The following is a 22,546-nucleotide window of genomic DNA, read 5'->3' on the forward strand; positions in this document are numbered from 1 at the left end:
AAAAAAAAAGTTGATTAATAATGACAATAAAATCAGAGAAATTAGGAGAAAAAAATGTTAGGAGAGAGAAAATGGAAATTAATTGAAAGAGAAAGAAATTCACGCTTTAAAATCATATGTAACAGAAAAGAAAAGTAAAAAAAAAGGAAAAAAAAAATTAGTTTAAAATGACATAAATTTGATTGTTGAAGAAAGGATGTAGTGAGGTGAAGTGTAGAGAGATATGGTGGGAAGGGGGCCAAGGGGGTGTAGGCAGCTATACGCCTGTTAGGGCTGAGCAAAACTACCCGAAAAACCGAAAACCCGAAAAATCGATCTGTAACTGTTCCGAAAATTAGGGTACCCGATCCCGATAACCATAACGGTTCGGGTACCCGTTCTGATAATTTGTTATCAGATATGGTTATGAGTATCATTTTAAAATTAACGGTTACCCGATCCGATTCGATAAACATTTTTTTTTGCTTTTTCCCCTACTTAAATCTATTAATATAAATCTAAACTTTTACTTTACTTCATAATCACTTTATAATATCAAGGATTAGTAATATTATTAATAATTTGGTCAAGATCATATGGTATTGTTTTTAATTAGTTGTAAATTATATCATAATAACTACATAATTAAGTTTAATTATCATTATTGGATATCTTATTGGGTACCCGATAACCGATCCAAAAATCCGGGTACCCGAAATCCGGGTACCTGAACTTATCGGTTCCGGTTATGGGTATCACTTTTAGTAATTTTGGTTATCGAGTACCCGTACCGTTGGTACTAACGGTATGGGTACCCGTCCCATGCTCACCCCTAATGTCCCCTGTACCTACAAGGAGGTGTAGGATAAAATTTGCAACTTATTTTTCATTTGACCAAACTTTATTCAACTAAACTAAAGTGAACTTAAATAAGCTTTTTTTTTTGAACGGCAACTTAAATAAGCTAAACCTATGCAATTAATCCAAGTGTCACCACGGTAAACCCCACAGGGGCTCGCAAAACTCATCCAAAATAATAAACTCAAAAATCAGGGGAGTGAAAGTGTTAAAAAAAAATGGGAGAAGAAAGAGCTTCATCTTCTTCATCATCATTAATGGCGACCATGGAAGAGGAGATGACGCTTACAGTAAAGTGGAGTGGAAAGGAGTACACTGTTCGAGTATGCGGCGACGATACTGTCGGTGAACTCAAGCGTCGTATTTGTCAAGTTACCGAAGTTCTTCCCAAGCGTCAGAAACTTCTTTACCCTAAAATTGTCGGCCCCAAGCTTGCCGATGATTCCACTCTTATCTCTCAACTCCCTTTTAAATCTTCTGTCAAAATGACCATGATCGGGTAATTCAATTATATTTTTATCGAATTGAATTGTATTTGAAGTTGATTATTCGCAATTTTTTTTGAATTTTATTTGAAGGGATGTTATGACATAGATGAATTTTGATTAAGCTTTGATAGTTTAATCTATAGACTCAATGAAATTTGATGAAGCAGTTATTTATTGATTATCAAAATGTAGTGCATAAACGGAGTATGAAAGAAATAACTTTGGTTGCATTTCGAGGATATTAAAGTATTAAACTAATGAGATTATCTTATATCTCTATTTCTAAAGGGATGCTTGCATTAGAGGTGCTGGATAGAGAGAAAAAAAAATTCGGGCAGAGTTGCGGAGATGGTGGGGGTTGGGCGAGTCGAGTGTTATAGTTCCCCACCACCCTACAAATGAACAGAAAAATTCTTTAGCCTCTTCTCTTCCAACTACCACCACCTTTTTGTAGACTCTGTATACCCTATTTAGTTCTCCCTCTTTCCAAATGTGCTTTAATAGTTAATAAATTTAACTTTTAGAATACATCAAGATGACCAAGAATAGATATTGTACAGTTGCATTTGACATAGCGGACTTATGGGTATTTACCGATTATTAGAATAAAGAGTTATGTGGAATTTACTCAAGTGCTTGGACATGCCAGAGTTTGTAGTTGATCCATATTTGCTTGGACTAGTGATCTGGGAAGTTATAAAAAGAAACATTATCTTACATGGTTTAATGTCTTGAATCTCCTTCATGGTTATGCGAAGGCCATTGATCTATGAGTTGATCATCACATTTGTCAATTGTAGGAGTAATTCATCCTGTCCTTTGATCTAGTGATACTATAGAGTTCAACTTTTTTTGAATATCCTAGTTCTACTAGATTGACTTTCGTATTCTGACTGCAATTTTACTGTGTCAATTTATAAATTAAATGGGGTTTATTCTAGTGTTTATCTGCTTTTTATCTTAAAGTCATCAATACATCTTGGCGATCTTGCTATTTTGCTCAAAGCCACTCTAATTCATATGGCAAGCAAAGATCAATTTCCTGACCACTTAAACAGCCTGGCATCGTGTTTGAAAATTTGCGATGAACATTATGTATATCAATTCTATAGTGAGTTGCCAAGGAATAATAAATGTACTTTTGCACGCCTAGATTGGGTGATGCCATTTCCAATCTTCAAGGCCTACGAGGAAGTGGAAGAAAACACAATTACTTTAGGAAGTGAAGGTAAAAAGTTAGAAAGAAAGTGTAACATGGTTCTCAATGGGGGATGTGACAGGCAGGGTTCTAGTGCTTGATTTTTTTTAAGGCAGAACTAGGGCTTAGCAAAACTATTTGAAAATTCGAAAATCCGATCTGAAAATAATGGATAACTGATCCGAAAATTTCGGATATCCTTTTTTTGAATTTCGGATATCCGATATAAAAAAAAGTCGGATATCGGATCGGATATCCGATCCAAAAATCCTAAATAATCAATTTTTCATCCTAAAAACTCGGATAACCCTAATTTCTAATTCCCTCACATCCGCCTCTCTCTCCTCTGCTTTCTCTTCTCTCTCCTCTTCTCTCTCTTCTCTCTTATCTCTCCTTTTTTTTTCTCAGAATTGAGTTTAGCCTCTTAGAACTTAGGCTCCTCCATGACTTCCCTTACTCCTTCACCATAAGTGACGAATACCTGAGTTCCCTTACTCCAGTCCTCCATGACTTCCCTTACTCCTCCACCATAAGCGGCGTTTACTGAGTTCTCTAACTCCTCTACCAGCGGCGACAACCTAAGTTCCCTTCTCCACCAGCCGCGGCAATTCGGAAACCAACATCTGGGTTTTTCGTAGTTCTTGTTTTAGTTTTTCTTACAAATAATGTATTAGGCGTTTAGGTGTTGTTCTTCTTTTGCTCAATTGCTCTATGTTCGTATGTTGTATGTTCATACGTTGGGAAAAAAATAGGGAAAAAAAAATCCAATTTTGCCATTAAGAAAACCCTGTAATTAAAGTAGTCGTATATTGGAACTATCCGATCTGAAAATTTCGGATACCTGAATGTTCGGATATCCGAAATTTTCAGATCGGATACGGATATCAAATATCCATATTTTCGGATACGGATATCCGACCCATGATCAGGCCTAGCCAGAACGACTTGAGTATTCAACTAAACTGTTTGTACAATAGGCTGGATGATAGTTTCAATCAATGATGCACGGGTACGCCAATGGAGTGTCGTTTCCCGTATCCGAAACGTATCGGGGACGGGTACGGGTACGCCTAGAATACGTCCCCAAACCGTCCCCTTCAAAAGTGTTACGCCAAGGCATTTTGGGGACGTTTAGCATCTTGATCGAAAACGTATCGGGTACGAAAAAGCCCAATGTGTGGCGTTTCCTATGAAAACCACCCATTTTAAAAAAAAAAACAAACCCCAAAAATTAGTATAATACCTACCTGATTGTCGATTTCCCCCAATTCTCAAAAGCCCTAAAACTTTCGAACTCTTATTTTGTTCCTCCAATAGTCGGATTTGATTCAAGGCGGCGATCGGAGCATTGATATACGATACGCGGGACGACGGCGTGTTGGATTTGTGGTGGTTCGCGATCTAGATTGTGTTTTTGTAGTCGAAATAATTTTCTATTTTCTTAAGTTTTTTAGATTTAATTAAAGGTTCAAATTCCATTAATGGAGGAAAATGAAGAAAGAAGTGAGTAGAAGGAAGGTCATTGACGGCTAACTTAATTTTTAAAACAAAATGGTGGACTTGCCCTTTTATCTTTTCTTTTTATTATTACTCCTAGTTTTTACTCTTTTTTTTTTTTTTTTTTTTTTTCTTTTTTTTTTACGTGTCAAAAAAAAATGTTTTTACTCTATTTACTAATTTAGTGCCTAGTTTTTAGTTATGTGCTTATGGTAGTGTACGGTGTAACATTTTATTTATTTTTTTGGTTAGATAGCTTATTACGGATAACTTTCCAATTAAAGTCTAATAAATTTAAAAGTCTAATAAAAAAGAAATTCTAATTTTAAAGTTGTGTTGTATGGATTAATTTATTTTTTAAAAAACTTTTTTATGGATTTATATTTTGTTGTTTTTTTTTGCCGTATCTGAGCCGTACCCGCTTTTTGAAATTTTGTTTTTTGCCATATCTTGTACCCGTATCCGTACCCGTTTTTGTCTCCGTATTCGTATCAGTGCAACCTAGGTTTCAATCATGGTGGTGACACTAAGGCAAATTAAAAATGTCTTGGTGAAAGTATTTGGCATCTTTTAAAATCACCTTGTGCTTAATCTATTCAATTTTTCACACTTGATAGCTCTTCCGAACCTTGGGAGATAGGCAGATAGCAATAAAACTATAATGGTAATGGTGGAGAAAGGTTGAAGGCTAGATAAATTGGAATGTTTAAGAATAAAACCATGTTGATGGAGAAAGGGTGAGAGATAGCAATTAAACCATGATGGTGATGGTTATGGTGGAGAAATAAAAAAAAAAAAAAAAGCAATAGTGGGTTATTGTGATGGGGTGAAATAATTTAATTATATTCAAGTGGAGAAATTAAATTATTATTCTTTATCCTATCTCTTACCCGCTAATGCTTATTTATTTATTTTTTTAATTTCTTTATTCTCTAAGATACCCTACTTGAATAATAATTAAATGAATTCAAATTTCTCCTAAAACTCTATGAAAGTTGAAGTGGAGTACTTATTACAAAACAAAAGGAGTTAGATTTTTTTGATAAGGGATTGAAGAGTACACCTTTTAATCTCATAATACAAAAAAAAATAAAAAAAATGCTACATGTTAAAGAATTTACCGATAGAAAAGTTTTGATTAATAAAAGGAGTAAAAGAGTGAAAGAAGATGGGTGAAATTGTTGTAGTGTTATCATTGTATTCTTACTTCTATGTCATTGTATTTATAGCCATGAGTTACACTAATAATACAATAATTACTCACATAGAGCCATATGAGTTCACAAGTGTTTGGACCTATATGAGCATTGTGTAATCAAATCAATAATTGGCATTCACTTATTAGACTTATCTTCTAACACTCCCCCTTGAATGCCACTAAAGATCTTGTTAGGTAAAACTTTATGGGATAAGACCCATAGCCAAAAGAGTACACCAATATTATTGTATTATATGCTTTGGTATACTGCCTCGTTAAAAACCTTGTCAGGAAAAACCCGGTGGGATAAAAACCTGATCGAAGGGAAAAAGAGTGCAGTACATATAATACTCCCCCTGATCTCAGCATAGTTCACGAAGATGTCGCATTCCGATTTTGTGAACTAACTGTTCAAATTTCTTCGAAGGAAGTGATTTGGTGAAAAGGTCGGCAAGATTTTCACAAGACTGAATTTGCTGGATATTTATTTCCTCGTCCTTTTGCAGATCATGTGTGAAGAACAGTTTTGGGGCAATATGTTTCGTTTTATCTCCTTTAATATATCCTTCAGTTACTTGAGCGATACATGCTGTATTGTCTTCAAAGATGATGGTTGGGTCTTCTGTTATTGCGTTCATTCCACACTCCTTTTGGATATTACTGATCATCGACCTCAGCCACACACATTCCCGTCCTGCTTCATAGAGGGCTATCAACTCTGCATGATTTGATGATGTCGCGGTCAATGTCTGCTTTGTTGATTTCCATGATATTGCAGTGCCGCCATAAGTGAATACATATCCATTTTGTGACTTGGCATTTTGAGGATCTGATAAGTATCCAGCGTCTGCATACCCAATGAGAGCAGCATCTTGTTTTGGTTGGTAATATAAACCAAGGTCTTGTGTCCCTCGTAGGTACCGGAGTAAGTGTCGAACTCCCTTCCAATGCCTATATGTTGGTGCATTGCTGTGCCTGGCTAACAAATTCACAGAGAAAGCTATGTCGGGTCTAGTATTGTTAGCTAAGTACATTAAGGCTCCAATTGCACTTAAGTATGGTACTTCTGGACCCAGAATCTCTTCATTTTCTTCTCGGGGTCTGAATGGATCATTTTTCATATTCAAAGAACGAACAACCATTGGGAAGTTGGTTGGGGTTGCTTTGTCCATGAAGAAACGTTTCAAAACTCTTTCTGTATAATTTGATTGATGGACAAAAATGCCATGACTCAAGTGCTCAATTTGTAGTCCAAGGCAAAATTTAGTTTTCCTTGGCTTAAAATCTTTTGAACCAAGTGGTCTTCCACGCTTTCTGCGTGCCTGAGATTCATTTTCTATGGCCTTATTACCAGTTGGGATTTCAATACGTGCAGGGGCATTTTCTGCTGGTATATGTGATTTTGTCACCTTCTTTGTGTCTACAAATGCATCGGGCAATTGATTTGCAACACTTTGTAAATGAACAATTTTCTTAACTTCTTGTTCACACATATTTGTTCGTGGGTCTAACATCAACAGTTGTGTTGCATTCCAAATGAGTTCAATTTCTTTCTTATGTGGGTCCACTTTCTCTCCCCCTAAGGCTGGGAATACTGTTTCATTAAAGTGACAGTCCACAAATCTAGCCGTAAATAAGTCACCAGTCAATGGTTCAAGGTATTTAATTATAGAGGGGGATTCAAACCCGACATAAATTCCCAGCCTTCTTTGTGGACCCATTTTTGTTCGTTGGGGTGGAGCAATGGGAACATATACAGCACAACCAAAGATTTTTAGATGTGAGATACTTGGTTCTCGACCACAAACAAGTTGTAGTGGTGAGAATTTATGATAAGCTGTAGGTCTCAATCTAATTAGCGCTGCTGCATGTATTATAGCATGTCCCCAAGCAGATGATGACAATCTTGACCTCATTAATAATGGTCTTGCAATCAATTGTAATCTCTTAATTAGTGATTCAGCTAGGCCATTTTGTGTATGAACATGAGCTACTGGGTGTTCAACATCAATTCCAATTGACATACAATAATCATTAAATGTTTGGGATGTAAATTCCCCAGCATTGTCAAGTCTTATTTTCTTTATTGTATGATCTGGGAATTGTGCTCTTAATTTGATGATTTGGGCAAGTAATTTTGCTAAGGCAACATTTCTACTTGAAAGTAGACTAACATGTGACCATCGTGTAGAGGCATCAATTAAAACCATGAAATATCGAAATGGTCCACATGCTGGATTAATTGGCCCACATATATCTCCCTGAATTCTTTCCAAGAATTTTGGAGATTCAGTAGCAATTTTGTTCATAGATGGCCTTATTATTAATTTGCCAAGTGAACATGCAGAGCATGTTAATTCATCTGATCGGGGAATTTTGACATTTCTTATTGAATGTCCAACTGAATGTGCTATTATTCTTTGCATCATCCCAGTTGCTGGATGTCCCAAACGATCATGCCATAAAATAATCAAATGTTTGTCATCTAACTTCTGGTTAGATATCATATTGATTTCCACGGGTCGTATGTTTATACGGTATAACCCCGAAGAGTATGCTGGCAATTTCTCATATATATGTTTCTTGCCATGTTTTTCTGCCGTGAGGCATATATACTCTTTTTGATCTGTCGTCATTGTTTCTAGATGATAGCCATTTTGGCGTACATCTTTAAAGCTTATGAGATTTCTTCGAGATTTACTCGAATATAAAGCATTATTGATTATTAATTTTGTTCCATTTGGAAGCATTATACAAGCCTTTACAGATCCTTCAATTAATTTAGCTGACCCGGAAATGGTGTTTACATTTGCTTGAAACAACTTTAGTTGTGAAAAATATTTTCTATCTTTTAAGATAGTATGTGTTGTTCCACTGTCCAAAAGGCATTGATATTCGGAACTAACTTCAGGTAGATCCATATTTTCATAAAATAAATTTAAGATTAGTTTAGAATAATATCATACAAACGTTTATTGATGATAAAGATTTAAAGTACATGACTAGAAATTTAAATACAGGGAACTAAGAAAATACATTAAAACATAGCATATGTTACATTAGTAGATGGGGAACCTAAGCATTGTTGTTTTCTCCAAGAATGAAATCATTCCCAGTTTCAGCATTGTCCATGAAGAAATCGGACACATCAAGGGTAGGACATGGAGCATTTTCTTCATTAACATAATTTGCTTCTGCATTTTTCTCTTTGCCTTTTACAGAAGCCTGGTAAAGGTCTACCAAATGTTTGGCCGTACGACAGGTACGTCCCCAATGTCCTGTCATGCCACATCTGTAACATGTGTCTTTTCCTTTTGAAAGAGTTTGTTTGTGGCTTCCAGATGACTGTCCCTTCTGTTTTTCAAAATTTTTGAAATTACTGTTTCTTTGAAAATTGTTTCTACCACGTCCTCGGCCTCGTCCGCGATAATTTCCACGGCCTTTTCCACGGCCATTGTAATTTCCACGTCCACCTCTTCTTGTAGCATTTGACTCGGGTGGATAGGAATTTGTTGCATTTGCCTCATGATGAGTGGCCAAAGACCCAGTTGGTCTCAGGTTATGATTTTTCAACAAAAGTTCACTATTTTGTTCCGCAACAAGCAATACACTCATTAATTCATTGAACCTTTTAAAACCTCTTTCACGATACTGTTCTTGCAACAGTATGTTACTTGCATGAAAGGTAGTGAGTGTTTTTTCAATCATCTGTTCATCCGAAACTGGATGATCACAATATCTCAATATAGACACTATCTCATGTATGGTTGAATTATAATCAATTACAGATTTGAAATCCTGGAACCGTAAATTTGTCCAGTCAAATAATGCCTTAGGAAGGAGCACCCTTTTGTGGTGTCCAAATCTTTCATTAAGGCAATCCCATAATTCTTTGGGATCTTCAACCATCATGTACTCAGTTTTAAGGCCTTCATGTAAATGATGCCTTAACAACACTAAGGCTTTTGCCTTATCTTGTTCAGTAACAGGTTTTGCAACAGTCATTGCAGAAGTGGTAGTATCAGTTGTTTGACCAGAGGGACTTTTATTTTCTTTAACAGTGTGCTCCAAGCCTTGAGCTTTCAAATTCATCATTGCGTCCACTTTCCATTCCAGAAATTTCTTTCCAGATAAATCTAAGATGCTGAACTGTCTTTTCATAAGGTCTCCCATTTTAGCTACAACAAATTTCGTGATAATTAGTTTATAATAACAAATTATATGTACAACTCACATGTTTAGTTCTTCCATATTTATAATTAAGTTAATAAGACACGTGATAATTAAATTTAATAATAATAAACCATAAATAATATAGTCTTTTCTCCCCCTTGGTTTATTATTGTGAGTAATTATATGATTAGACAAAAATTAATCATGTTAGTTGCAAAAAAAACAGCAAAACGACAACAATGACAGTAGTAACAATAATTATAATGATAACGGTAATATTATACAATGATGATTAATAACAACAAACATACATAATAAAACAAAAACAAGCTTTTAATATACTAAAACGACAAAATAAGTGAGTTTTACTTATACATAATGACAAAAATTAATATTGCTACTAATAAAATTACAAGCGCCGTAATTAGAAGGAAATATTGTTTTATCTTCATTAAATCTTCCTCAAAAGTGAAGTTGTGGGTGTTTTGGGTGTTTTGGTTGCCGTCGTCGGGGAACATATCGGAGAAGAAGGGGGTGAATTTTTTTTTTTTTTTAGGTGATTTTTGGATAAAAAGTGGGAAAGGATAAGGGATTTGTGGTGAAATTGGGGGAAAAATCCGTCTTTTATAGAGGTAGGTTTATCCGTTACTGTTCTGTACAACTGTAAAAATATCATATAATAGTCTAACGTACTGGCATAAAATTATGGTCCATATATATATATTTATAATTGTAAAAGGTTATCACACTGGGAATGCAAGCCATAGTGGTCCGAGAGCCCTAATATCTATAAAAGATCATGGGTTCGAAAACGGAAAGAAACACAAAAAGTATGTAAAAGTAAGAAAAATAATAAGTATAAAAGGCTGCATCTTTTTGTTAATCTAGTTAATAATAATATGCATGCAAAGCTACTACTTAGCAATTATAATAACTAAGATAAAAATTTACGTAAAATGAGTATGTAATATCAACATGGATCAAACAAAGAAACATCAACATGAATAAACAAAAGATGATAGTAGTAAATTCACAAGTAAGAGAACTTTCACCGTTGTTTTTGAGGTATATATAGTAAATGTTTGAGTTTCTGTTATAGAGGATCCCAAATATGGGCAACTATAGAGCATACTCCTCGAAACATTTAGAAGTAGATAGTATTATTTGTTATAAATTTTTAGAAGTAGATATAAATATACCTGACTGAAAACTGGTGCTGATAACGTGTTAAAGAATTTACCGATAGAAAAGTTTTGATTAATAAAAGGAGTAAAAGAGTGAAAGAAGATGGGTGAAATTGTTGTAGTGTTATCATTGTATTCTTACTTCTATGTCATTGTATTTATAGCCATGAGTTACACTAATAATACAATAATTACTCACATAGAGCCATATGAGTTCACAAGTGTTTGGACCTATATGAGCATTGTGTAATCAAATCAATAATTGGCATTCACTTATTAGACTTATCTTCTAACACTACATATATTGAAGGCCAACAACACTTTTCCACCTTTTTACCCTTTAAAGCAAACCACTATACTATACTTTATTATCTAATAATTCACTATGACGATTGACTATATTGCTCACACTAAGATTGGGTGTTATGTTCAAGGGGGGATCAATTGCGTTGGATAGAACATGTTAGAAGACGCACCTATAAGGGAAGGAGAGGTCTATCAAGGGGGTTTTAGAAGAAGTAAGTGAAGGCCAAAGATTACTTGGGCGTTACATAAGGAATAACATAAGAAGAAGGGAATGGAAGGATAAGATTATGGTGGCAATTATTAGAGATAAATCTTGGTTCATGTAGTTGACCCATCTTTGTTGTTTTTGCCTCATAGTCTTGTTGAAAATAATAAACCCACTTCCTTTCTATTATGGAGTGTTATGGGGCGTTTAGTCTGGGGTATTCAAGAAGGAAGAGGTAATCAAGTGATCAACTTTCTTGAATCCCTTTGATGATGTTTGTTAGACAAAATTAATTGTTTCTTTTACCTTCACCATTACCCCACTTTTCTTTACTTTGATTCCCTATAAAGGGAATCACTCTCAATCCCAAACTCCTTACCCAACTACTTTACCCGCTTTATAACTGCCTTGAAAACACCACCCGACCACATTGAACAACCGCGAGCTGAACCACCCCTAGCTGTCGCCGCTCGAAACACCCAGTCACAACCCATTAACCTCGATGACATCATCACTTACCCAAAATCACTCTAAACCCATAGAAAAACCCCCACCCCCACCTAGAACCGCCCACTCCCATCTGAAACCAGTCGAAAAAAACTCCCTCCTCCTGGAACAACCCAACCCTCTCGGAAATAACCCCATACCCACCACGTACACTACCCATCAACTTAAAAACCACCTCACCCACCATGAAAATCACCCAAAAAACCTTAAACATCTCAATGAACAACCCTAACTACCCCATAAACAATCCCCAAACACTCTAAGAACAACCCTTAACACCCTAAAAACAACTTATAACCAGATTTACAAAGTTTTACTAAATAGGGAAGCTGTGGTGGCAAGAAGGGAGGGAGCGGTGACGACATGCGTGCAAAGGAACAACGGCGGCAGGAGAGGGTAGTGGCAAAAGTGGTGGTGGTAGGGTGAAGGGTGGATTGAAGTGGTGGTTGTTGTAGGAGGGGGTGGTGGTTGTAAAGGTGATTGCTTTTCTTAATGTAAAACAAACAACCATGTATAAGTAAGGGATTAGCTTTCCATTCTCCTTGTTTCCCTTTCTTAAACTCTTTCCTTTTCCTCTTCACTAACCAAACATCCTCTTAGTCTCCCCCCCCCCCCCCCCAATTTTAGCAACAATAAGTAATTGTTGAGTCACTGGTGAACACTGTCTCATGTCGGAAAAAATACCGATGAACTTACTTCATGCCGATGAATAATAGTGCTATGGCTGTAAGCTTCATGGCTCTCTTGAATTATTTCAGACTCTAGAACTAGGAATTTCAATTATTTTCTCCTTTGTTGATCTAACACTTGATTTCCGATTATAAGAGTGTTGGGTGTTGTGTCTTGTGTCGAAACATGTTTGACCTATGACAAGGTGTCAAAGTAACATGGACATTTTGGAGGCTCCATGTTTTTGTGTGCCTATTTTCATGGCTCTGGTTAGACCGCTTGCTTTGCATGTAATGGAATTGCAACATGCAAATCGCTTTGTTATCTTATTATGAACTATTACAATGGTAATTATTATTATGCTTTGTTATATAATAAAATTCACATATGAACATTGATTTCACTCCACTATTAGGAAGATACTTGACTTATCTTAAACACTATGTTTGGATAAAGAGAAATGGTAGGAAGGGAGAGGAAAAAAAAAAAAAGAATGGATGCACCATACTTTGTTTCGATACCTAATGCAAGGAGGGAAGGGGGGGGGGGAATTGGGAGATCCATTTTCTTTCCCCTTTTAATAAACCAAATCTCTCCATTGTTGGACAGATTTGGTAAGAAAATGTAAGGTCACCTTGTTCCTCTCCTCCCTTTCCCTTCCCTCTTTCCTTCCCCTCCTTTTCCCTTCACTATTGTTATCCAAATATAGTGAAAGTGTTAACTGTGTTTTCCAATATATATATGAAATAACAAGGTGAGTAAAGTTATATATCCAGTGCAGCTGAGACAGCTGTTTAAAACTTAGGAAGTAATTTTATGATGTTGGAGTTGAAATTTTCATGCTGCTTAATGCTTCCTATGAGGGTCATTGTTACTGTTATAAACCCTGGAAGATGGTACTCCAAAACTTACAACCATTCCTGAATCGCAATCTTGACTTCTATTAGTCTTATGGTGATGTAAGTGATCAAATGTGCGTTTTTCCCTCCAAAGTCTGCACTCTGGTTGCCTGTCCCTGTCTTTGGCAATTCAGCAACGTTTAGTTATTTTGTAAGGACTAAAGAAAAATGCAGACGTGCTTTATGGTCAAATTTTCATCGCCTCCATATATTTTATTTTCTTTTATTTTTTTCTTGTAAAACTTTGAAGACCAAATTCAATCCTCATACCTGACTCATGAATCATTGTAGTTTAATGGCCATTGGCCATTGCCATTATGTGCACATTGATGACATTATGTTTATTGTGCAGGACTGTTGAAGATGATTTAATTATTGATCCAGTTGATTCTCCAGAGATTGTTGATGATTTTGAACTTGGGCAAGATGAAGCTGTAGACTTAAAGGATAAAGAGGTTAACAAGCAGAAACTGCGAAGACGCATTGACCAATATAAGGTTTGTGGCTCTTGTGTAAAACTTTTTTTCAGTCTCATTGGATTTCCATTAATCCTTTGATGGAACTTTACAAAAATAGAATTGTATCAAGAAAAAAGCTATTTTTGGTAGACTATCAAGTTAAAGAAAATTATTGCAATAGAGGGATACGGAGTTTAGCTACCCACTAAGATTTTAATCAAACAGCTGTAGAATCTTGAAATATAATCACTAAGATACTAAGTCAAGCCCCTTGATTTACTAAGATATACAGAGTGGTTTGACAAACTCACTAAGCAATAAAGGGCGTGTTTTGGGACTCACCGAGAAAATATAAATTCGTCACAAAGACTGTAACTTTCCTGATCAAATATAAAGGGCTTTAGTATTTTTTTATTTAATAACCTGTGAATCATATTAATTAAGCTGGAAGGTTTTTGACAAAACCTTGTGTGAGTAGGTGAGATGCTTCTTCGCCCAATTTAGCGGTTCTAGTTTGGTTTTTGTGTCGCTTGTTTGAACAAATCTAAATTAATCTAAATTAACATCCAAGATTCCTTTTTTGTGAAGTTTGTTTGACCTAGTAAAATCATCATTGTGAGAATGTGAATTTGTATTGTATTCTCATACCTTGGTATTTATATGTCATGTTATAGTTACACGTTTTTGTTACATGTTTTTTATTGTCCCATTATTTCATTAAAATACCCTTCTTAATAGCTGCTCTGTATTCCTGTTCTCCTCTTCACTCAATTTGAGTATGGCGATATTGGGAAGTCCAATTATAAACTATTACTCCCTCCATTCCCTTTTGTTTTTCACGTTTCCATTTAGGGTGTTCCTTTTTATTATTTACATTTAGGATCTTTCCTTTTTAAGTCATTGATTTTGGACTAAATTATCCTACTTTACAATTTAAATACTCAATTGCCCTTCACTTTTCATGTGCAATTGTACTATTTATAATATTTTAATGGGTTTTCAATACTCATTATTACTTTCTCTCTCATCTCTCTTCTACTTTCTTTCTACACATGTACAAAATTCCTTTTTTTTTTTAACTATAATTGTACTTTGAATGATTAATTTATGTCAATTCACCTCAATTTTACACAATTTCTTAACAACCGCGCATAATTCCAAACGTAAAGAACAAAAGGGAACGGAGGGATTACTTTCTTGAATTGGACGTTTCTGGAGAAGTTATAATACTTTAACTATCAGATGTTGGTGGCTTGCCTTCTTAAATTAGTCTCAACTCACATGTGACCAATGACTGCCTGGCTAAATGGGGGTTGATTTTGGTAGTTAGGGGAAGAAGGATGTATTTAATCTAAAAGTGATGCTTATTTGGGAAGGCAAACCACTGATGTTGGAATGTTCAAAGTTAATGAAAAGTTGAATTTTTTTTAGAAGACCAGTGGAAGCCTGAAAGCTCTAATACTCGTTAATTTTCAATTTTTTATTATTCAGATTAGGTTTTTTTTTTTTTTTTTTTTTTTTTTTTTTTTTTTTTTTTTTGTGGCTTGGATGATTAACCTTACATTGTGAGCTGACTGAACTTTCCATTGTCACGTCAAATAAGTAAATAAAATTCACGTTCTGACAACTTGCTTGTTATCTACAGGTTACAGTTATACGTAGTATGTACTTCACATGGGGTTCCTCCCAGATATATGCTTTTGGTCTTGTTTGGTACTAAATATTTCTCTTGCCTCTGATTTTTTCTATTCAAACACCTTCATTACAGATTAAAGTACGGAATCCCTGTCGTAAAGGGAAGAAATTACTTGTTCTTGATATTGACTACACTCTATTTGACCATCGTTCAACAGCAGAGAACCCTCTACAACTTATGCGACCATGTAAGTGGCTGTTTTCTGGTGATTGGTTAACTATCTGTATTATGTAATCTGACATAATTTACTGCAGATCTCCATGACTTCCTCACTGCTGCTTATGCTGAGTATGATATAATGATATGGTCTGCAACGAGGCAAGATTTTCTCTTGCCTACAAAACTTAGCCTACTACATTTATGAAAAATAGTTTAGTATTTAAATTTACATTGGATCATGTTCAAATGGCCAAAACTTTACATTTTGTAAATACATCATCCGTATCTACCTTTAACATACTTCCTCCATTCTAAATTAGTTGACACATTTTAACTTTTAACTCTATTCGCAAACTCAACTTTGATTAGCTTTAATGATTTATAGATAAGTAAAGATAGTCATGTGGGATCTTAATAGAATCCTTTCAATGTGTATTTTTGAATAAATAACTTTTAAATTTATTTTTTTACTGATTAAAGATATTTACACTTGAATTTCTGCATTGGTCATCAATGTGGCAAAAGAAATGTGTCAATTAATTTGGAACAAAGGAATCATATCACTTAGGTCGTCCTTAATAGTTAATACCTAGGAAAATTTTGAAGGAATCAACCAATTACCGCTTTTCTTAGAATAGTTATGACTATGTAGTACAGTATTAATAAAAAGACATTTCACCTGTAACTTTTTATGTGAGAGGTAGTCTGTCCAGATGATTTTATAACTCAGAGGGAAGTGAAAGAAGGGTGCTTGGGCCAGAGGTGGTATGCGAGGGAGGGATGAATGAGGGAAATGATTGTGGTTGCTGCAGTTGAAATGGTTCGGTGTTCCTATTCGATAGGGAAGTGATGGAGAGCTGGTCATCAGGGTTGGCCGGCAAGGGTTGGGGAGGGCTGCATTGGGGGTAATAATTATGCTAGGGTGGGGAGAAGAAAATAAGAAAAGAACTCAACTGTTGAACCGGTTACAGGTCACAGGCTCATATCAAAGAATTTTGGTAAAACCTTCTGCATAGTTTTGATTAATGTGAGAACGTTGCATAGCAGGTATTGTTCTGGGAAAAGACTGGCAATTATTGTGGATTTTCATTTTTTTTTTCTTTATTATTTTGGGATATTTTGCAGTATGAAGTGGGTTGAATTAAAGATGGGCCAGCTTGGAGTGCTCAACAATCCCAACTATAAAATTACTGCTCTTTTGGACCATTTAGCTATGATCACAGTTCAGTCGGAATCACGTGGTGTGTTCGACTGCAAACCTCTGGGTTTGATTTGGGCTCATTTTCCCGAGGTTAGAAGCAATTTTTCTTTCTTTCTAGTTTGTCGTGCTTCTCTGTATATTTTTAACTGTTCAGGGTTCCATTATTTGTTAAACTGATGTTTAATCTGCTAAGAAGCACAACAGATGCAATTTATATTTTTTAAAATGTAAATATGCACATTTGGGTGAGCATGTCTGTGGATAGTTTACATAATTAAATTTCCGAGTAAAAAGCCAAGAGAGTAAAATCTGATTATATGCATAAATTGTTTATTATTTTTATTTTCTATATTTTTACCAGATTAATAAGAATTGTGGATTAATTGTGTTCTGGATAAATTTCTGTACTATGTTATTTTTGTTGAGATACATGTTTATGTTGAAAGTCTAATAGCCTTTTCATGTGACAGTATTATAATTCAACAAACACCATAATGTTCGATGATTTGAGAAGAAATTTCGTGATGAACCCGCAGAATGGACTGACAATCAGACCTTTTAGGAAAGCTCATGCTAACCGAGAGAATGATAAGGAACTTGTAAAGCTTACACAGTATTTGCTTTCCATAGCAGAAGGTGGTGACCTCAGTGCTCTTGATCATCGTAGTTGGGAATCATTCGTTGAGGATAGTTCCAAGAGGCGGCGTCGTGTGTGATGGACTCTTGATGTCATAACATTACTAAGAAGTTCAATTTTTGTTGTCAAGCTAATAATTACATGCTTTTATTTATGATACTAGTTTTGTGCCCGTGTGATGGCTGGATTGTTTATTGAATTTAAAGATATATTTTTAATCTATATGTCAAAATTTAAAAGATATCATTGATACAAAATTAATTGTTTAAGAATTGATGTGTTTTTGTGACAATTTAAACTTGTAGACATGTAATGACTAATAGTAATAATATTGGTGAAAAATATTTCTTGACCTGTAATCTGAAATAACGACCTTGTCTGAAATGACTCGTGACCCGACCTAATTGACAGGTCTACACATAGTAATAAAATTATATTAGATTGTAAAGTATATTGTTCTAATTGATTAGAATATATTATAAACAATGAATATGGTACATTTTGAACTAATTCCTTCGCTCTAAAAAAAATATTAGGATACAAAAAATAAATTTATATGATAATTTATGAGAGTATAATCTAATAATTTTTTGAATAAAATTATAATTCAATCTGTAAATATGAAACATTGGTACTTTATTAAAAATAAAACTCTAAATTAACAATTTTATCTTAAAATTCTATCCAAATTTGATTGAAAATAAATTCTAAATTAACTTTTTTATCCTACAAATTGAATTCTATATAACGTTATCCTATGTGGCACGACACTTGGCGAAAAAGTTGGAACGGTAATTGTCGCTGTCTCATATCATATATTAGTTATATGATATGATAGTGGGTAGGTGTAACACCCCCAAATCTCCCTCTACGGAAATACTAGTATAATACGTATAATTATATCGTAGAGATAGAGTTGGGCGTATTACCGCCGCGTGATTACGCAAAGCTACTCAAAATACTTAACTCAACAACAAAACTTGCAGTGGAAACTCAACTTTCTTTTATTAATACTTGTAAAAATAGTAACATTGTTATGAGTGCTCAAAAATAAAGACAAGACCAACATTCTTAAACTAGGTGAAACAAATCCCTGGACTCCCATATGCTCATTCATGACTCCACCTGAAAATAGTCAACATTGCTTACCATTACGGTAAACGGGGCGAACCAAAACAAATAAGAAATACATATTAGCAAAATATGCTAAGTACGATAAGTGCAAGATAGTGTAAACTCAATTTATTTGCAAACATGCTTTTAAAACCAATTCCAATAATTAATCCAATAAATTCAAAACTCATTATTCCAAAACCGATTCAAATGATTCAATATTAAAAATATTAATTAATAAAACCAATTCCTTTATTAAGAACCAATTCCTTTTAATCCAATTCCTCACCCAAGTGTGCACACCCCCCAAGCTAGTCTCCTTATATTACAAGACTATTCTTGAGGAAAGACCCGGTCATACAAAGTCCAAGACCTTATCAATAAAACAAATCCACATAGTGGGATTACTAACATGCTTATAAAGCATTTATAATAATAATTCAATGATTCAATAACTCCTTTTAATATTCAATAGTTCCCAATATTATTTAAACACGATAAGTAATCCAAACCATTCAAAACATGATTTTAAAATTAATCATTCAAATACTTTTATTAAAATAAATACCTTCAAACATAATTTATTTCAAAATCAATTTAATTCAATCACCAATCAAATCATGTAAAACATGTTATTCAAACCAATTACTTTCAAAGGTATCTAGCTACCTAAACGTACCTTGATCCTTGTTAGAAAAACCACACAAAAGAACCTCAATAACCTTGATTGAACACTCCCTACAAATAAATATAACCTTAATCAATATAAGGTTAACGAATAATCACAAATAATTAAATTAAAACCTCCCAACTATAAGTACATGAACCTTTCAACATAAACATTATTAAAAATCTGATTTTATATAATTAAAACTACTCATAATAATTATATATAAATCCCCCATAATAATAATAATTGAATAAGAGAAGAGAATAAGAAAAGATAAGAAATAAAGGAAAAGAGAAGAATTGGATTTGCCTTGGAAAAAATAGGCAGAAATTGCAGAGGCCATTGTAAACCATAAAAATTCAAACCTGCAATATGTAATTAAAGATGTAGAAAAATATACAGGAATAATTATTTCACTGATAATTTGTGGGTTACAACTCTCTTAGATATCTTGATTTCTTTCTCCAAAGGGTTAGGGTTTTGATATGTGTTTATAGTACGGGGCCCTGTTGGCTTATTCCATACTATGTACCTACAATGTTTGGTAGTAGGGAGGAGATGAGGTCTTTGTGACTTATTCCATCTGAGCCTCCTTAAACCCTAGATTCAACCCTCTTTATACAGAGAGTCGTAGAGTAAAAGATAATAATCTATGAGATTCTGAAGATAAATATCTTATATTTTTTATATTTATCTCCTTATTTACTTATATCTGACACCTAATAATTAACAAAATTTCGGCGTCAACATCCATAACTCCTTCAATAAAACTCCGAATTGGGTGATTCTTGAGTCTAACCTCAAGGATTTTTTGAGAGGAACAATTTTCTGTGACGTCAATACCCCAAAACTGACCAGAAGTGCCCGAAAATTGGCTTCAAAGATGAACGAGATGATTTGTGTAAAAAGAGGAGAAGAAGAGTAGAGAATTGGTGTGAATGAGTGGGAAAAATTAAGGGTCTATTTATAGTGTTGAGGGTGTAGAAAGGATAGAGATTAAGGTGGAATGAGATTAGAATAAGAACATGATAAGTTTAAGTTTGTTAAATGAATTTGATTAACATTTGGTCTAGATTAGTAGGTTGGTTAAAAGATAAGAAAAATTAAATGGATACGCATATGGTTGGGAGAAGGAAAATAGGAACAAAATGAGATAGAGAATTAGAGGTTAAGTTAAATAATTATTAACAAACTAACGTGATAAAATCACTCTTAAAAACATGATAAGCTCACGTTCACAAATTTTTTTTTTTTTTGATTAAAAACGAAAATTATAATAAAATAATTGAATAAATAAATATTTTAGATAATATCAAAATTAGTTAAATACATAATGTATATTAGATATTTCTCTTGAAATAGTTAGTATAATAAAGTATGGACCGACCTTAAAAAAAAGGATAATTAAACCTATATTATTAATTTAGAAATCCAAAAATAATTAATTATTCAAATGATTAAATACTTATATTTGACGCCAAAATTCAAATATTATTTTGGTTCCAAATAATGAATTTACTAAAATACCCTTTTTATTCTTAATTAATTAATTAGATACGTATGAAAATATGGGGTATTACAGTAGGGATGGCAACGGGTTGGATCCATATCCAGATCTGTTTTTGTACCCAGGATCCAGATTCAGTCCGGATCCGTCAGGTCCAAATTTGAGGGATCCATATCCATATCCACTGGATTCTACGGATCCGGGTCCAAAACGGATCTTAAACGGATCTTACACATTTTGCCTATTTTTTAACAAATAAATAAAATTAAGTTTTCTGTAACACCCCAATAATTCTCTCTTTAAACCTGTGAGGACCCTGAACAATATTCAAGAGAATTACTGGCGTGCTACCGCCACGTGTTCAAGCGTTAAGGCTTTATTAGAAAATAGCAGCGGAAAAACTAACTCGGTTATAAATAAGTTTCAAAACCAATAACCAAAACCAAATTAAATGATACAAACAGGAACCATTAAGGCCCTTATTCAAAACCCAACAAAAGTAGTAAATAAATAAAACCAGAGTTTAAATAAGATTCAAACTTATGAAAAGAAATAAACTGCGAATAATAACCAACTCTCCACTCAAAATCCCACAACCCTGATGCGAATTCTGCGTGTGTAAGAACCTGTGGTTAATCTGCTCCCCACTATTACAAGTGTAAAAATTGGATCGTCATAGGGTCATTGAAAGGCGAAGGCCATGACTAAAGAAAGACACACAAAACACGCAATCAGCAAAGCTGAGTACATACAAGCTGCAAAACATAAAAGAAATCCCTAACATGCTACTAATAGTCAATCATCACGCATTATTAGTTTATAGACTCGACACATGACTCAACTATCAAAGTTATTAAGACTTCACTAGTTAATATTAACTAACTCATTTATTTATTTCATTGGATTTAGCAATAGACAAGGTTGTCCAACCCATGTCTCATTTGGAACATCAATGAAAGAAAAACCCCATGCCTCCTTTCGGAAACATCAACAAACATCCAACGACCACGGGCGCGACTCCGTGACCGTAGTTAGTATGAGATCTCACCTAACTCCTAGTTTTAAAAAATATTTGAAATAGGAGACTCGTAGATTAGACGTCCTCGATAAAAGTACACGGCTAATACCCCGTGTACCCCAACCCCTGATTGTCATTATTCCAGAAGTGCACAAATCCAGAGTTTTATTGCTCATCCATCTTGCACTTTACGTGATTTACAGGTTTAGACTTGGTGATGACTCATATGCAAACAATAGAATCAATCCAATATCAATTCAATCAAGTAAAACTACTTTTCAATTCAATTCTTGATTCATTAGTGACAAGCAACATTTATTATTTATTCCTTTAACTACCTCGGTGTATAAACACCTTGAGTGCATAAGGCACTCCAAAACCTTAACCTCGTCTTATAAGACTTGAATTCTTCCTTTACTCATCCTGTTTGCATAATCATGAATGAGTAATAAATTAATCATTACACTAATCATATACCTTTGCCTCTAAGCGCACCTTGCATAATTAGAGCACAAATAATACTTGCAATATAAAATAGTGCACGTCATACGAAATTCACAATGTATAACCAAACAATTTAACTCAGTCATCCCTATACATGATACTAAGTTGTCGATCCGTCCTTAAACATGCACCTAAAAGAAAGGTTTCGTAACTTGTACGTATCTTGAGCAATGAATTGGTATGCCACTTTACTAACTAGAAATCACCTTCAATAAACTGCTCTCCTAAACCAAACAATAACATACATCTCAATGAATACCTAACCAATCAAATTTACAGCAATACTAACTTACTTTAAAACCTTCAAAATCTAAATCAAACAACACTTTAAAACCTTCCCTTTAGTTAAAATTAAAGATTTATATATAGTTCTTTAAATTTTCTTCATAAAAACCTTAAAATACACTCTTATACATGAAATT

General features: G+C 34.2%; 1 protein-coding gene across 1 annotated transcript; it reads left to right on the forward strand.

The window, feature by feature from the left end:
* Positions 1 to 973: 973 nt before the first annotated feature.
* LOC110706787 (ubiquitin-like domain-containing CTD phosphatase) lies at positions 974 to 17,515 on the forward strand. The gene is made up of 6 exons (XM_021884741.1): positions 974 to 1,336; positions 13,514 to 13,658; positions 15,388 to 15,502; positions 15,570 to 15,633; positions 16,600 to 16,765; positions 17,146 to 17,515. Exons 1-6 carry the CDS (start codon positions 1,056 to 1,058, stop codon positions 17,389 to 17,391), a joined length of 1,017 nt encoding a protein of 338 aa, XP_021740433.1. The 5' UTR covers positions 974 to 1,055; the 3' UTR covers positions 17,392 to 17,515.
* Positions 17,516 to 22,546: the final 5,031 nt, after the last annotated feature.

The sequence above is a fragment of the Chenopodium quinoa genome, unplaced genomic scaffold (genome assembly GCF_001683475.1).
Source record: "Chenopodium quinoa cultivar QQ74 unplaced genomic scaffold, ASM168347v1, whole genome shotgun sequence".
NCBI lineage: Eukaryota > Viridiplantae > Streptophyta > Magnoliopsida > Caryophyllales > Amaranthaceae > Chenopodium > Chenopodium quinoa.

What these genes read in the sequence shown, in the direction of transcription:
- LOC110706787 (XM_021884741.1), top strand. Translation starts at nt 1,056, where the DNA reads ATGGGAGAAGAAAGAGCTTCATCTTCTTCATCATCATTAATGGCGACC. An exon ending in ATGATATGGTCTGCAACGAG is followed by an intron (nt 15,634 to 16,599) that starts GCAAGATTTTCT and finishes GATATTTTGCAG; the next exon opens with TATGAAGTGGGTTGAATTAA. An exon ending in TTTGGGCTCATTTTCCCGAG is followed by an intron (nt 16,766 to 17,145) that starts GTTAGAAGCAAT and finishes TTCATGTGACAG; the next exon opens with TATTATAATTCAACAAACAC.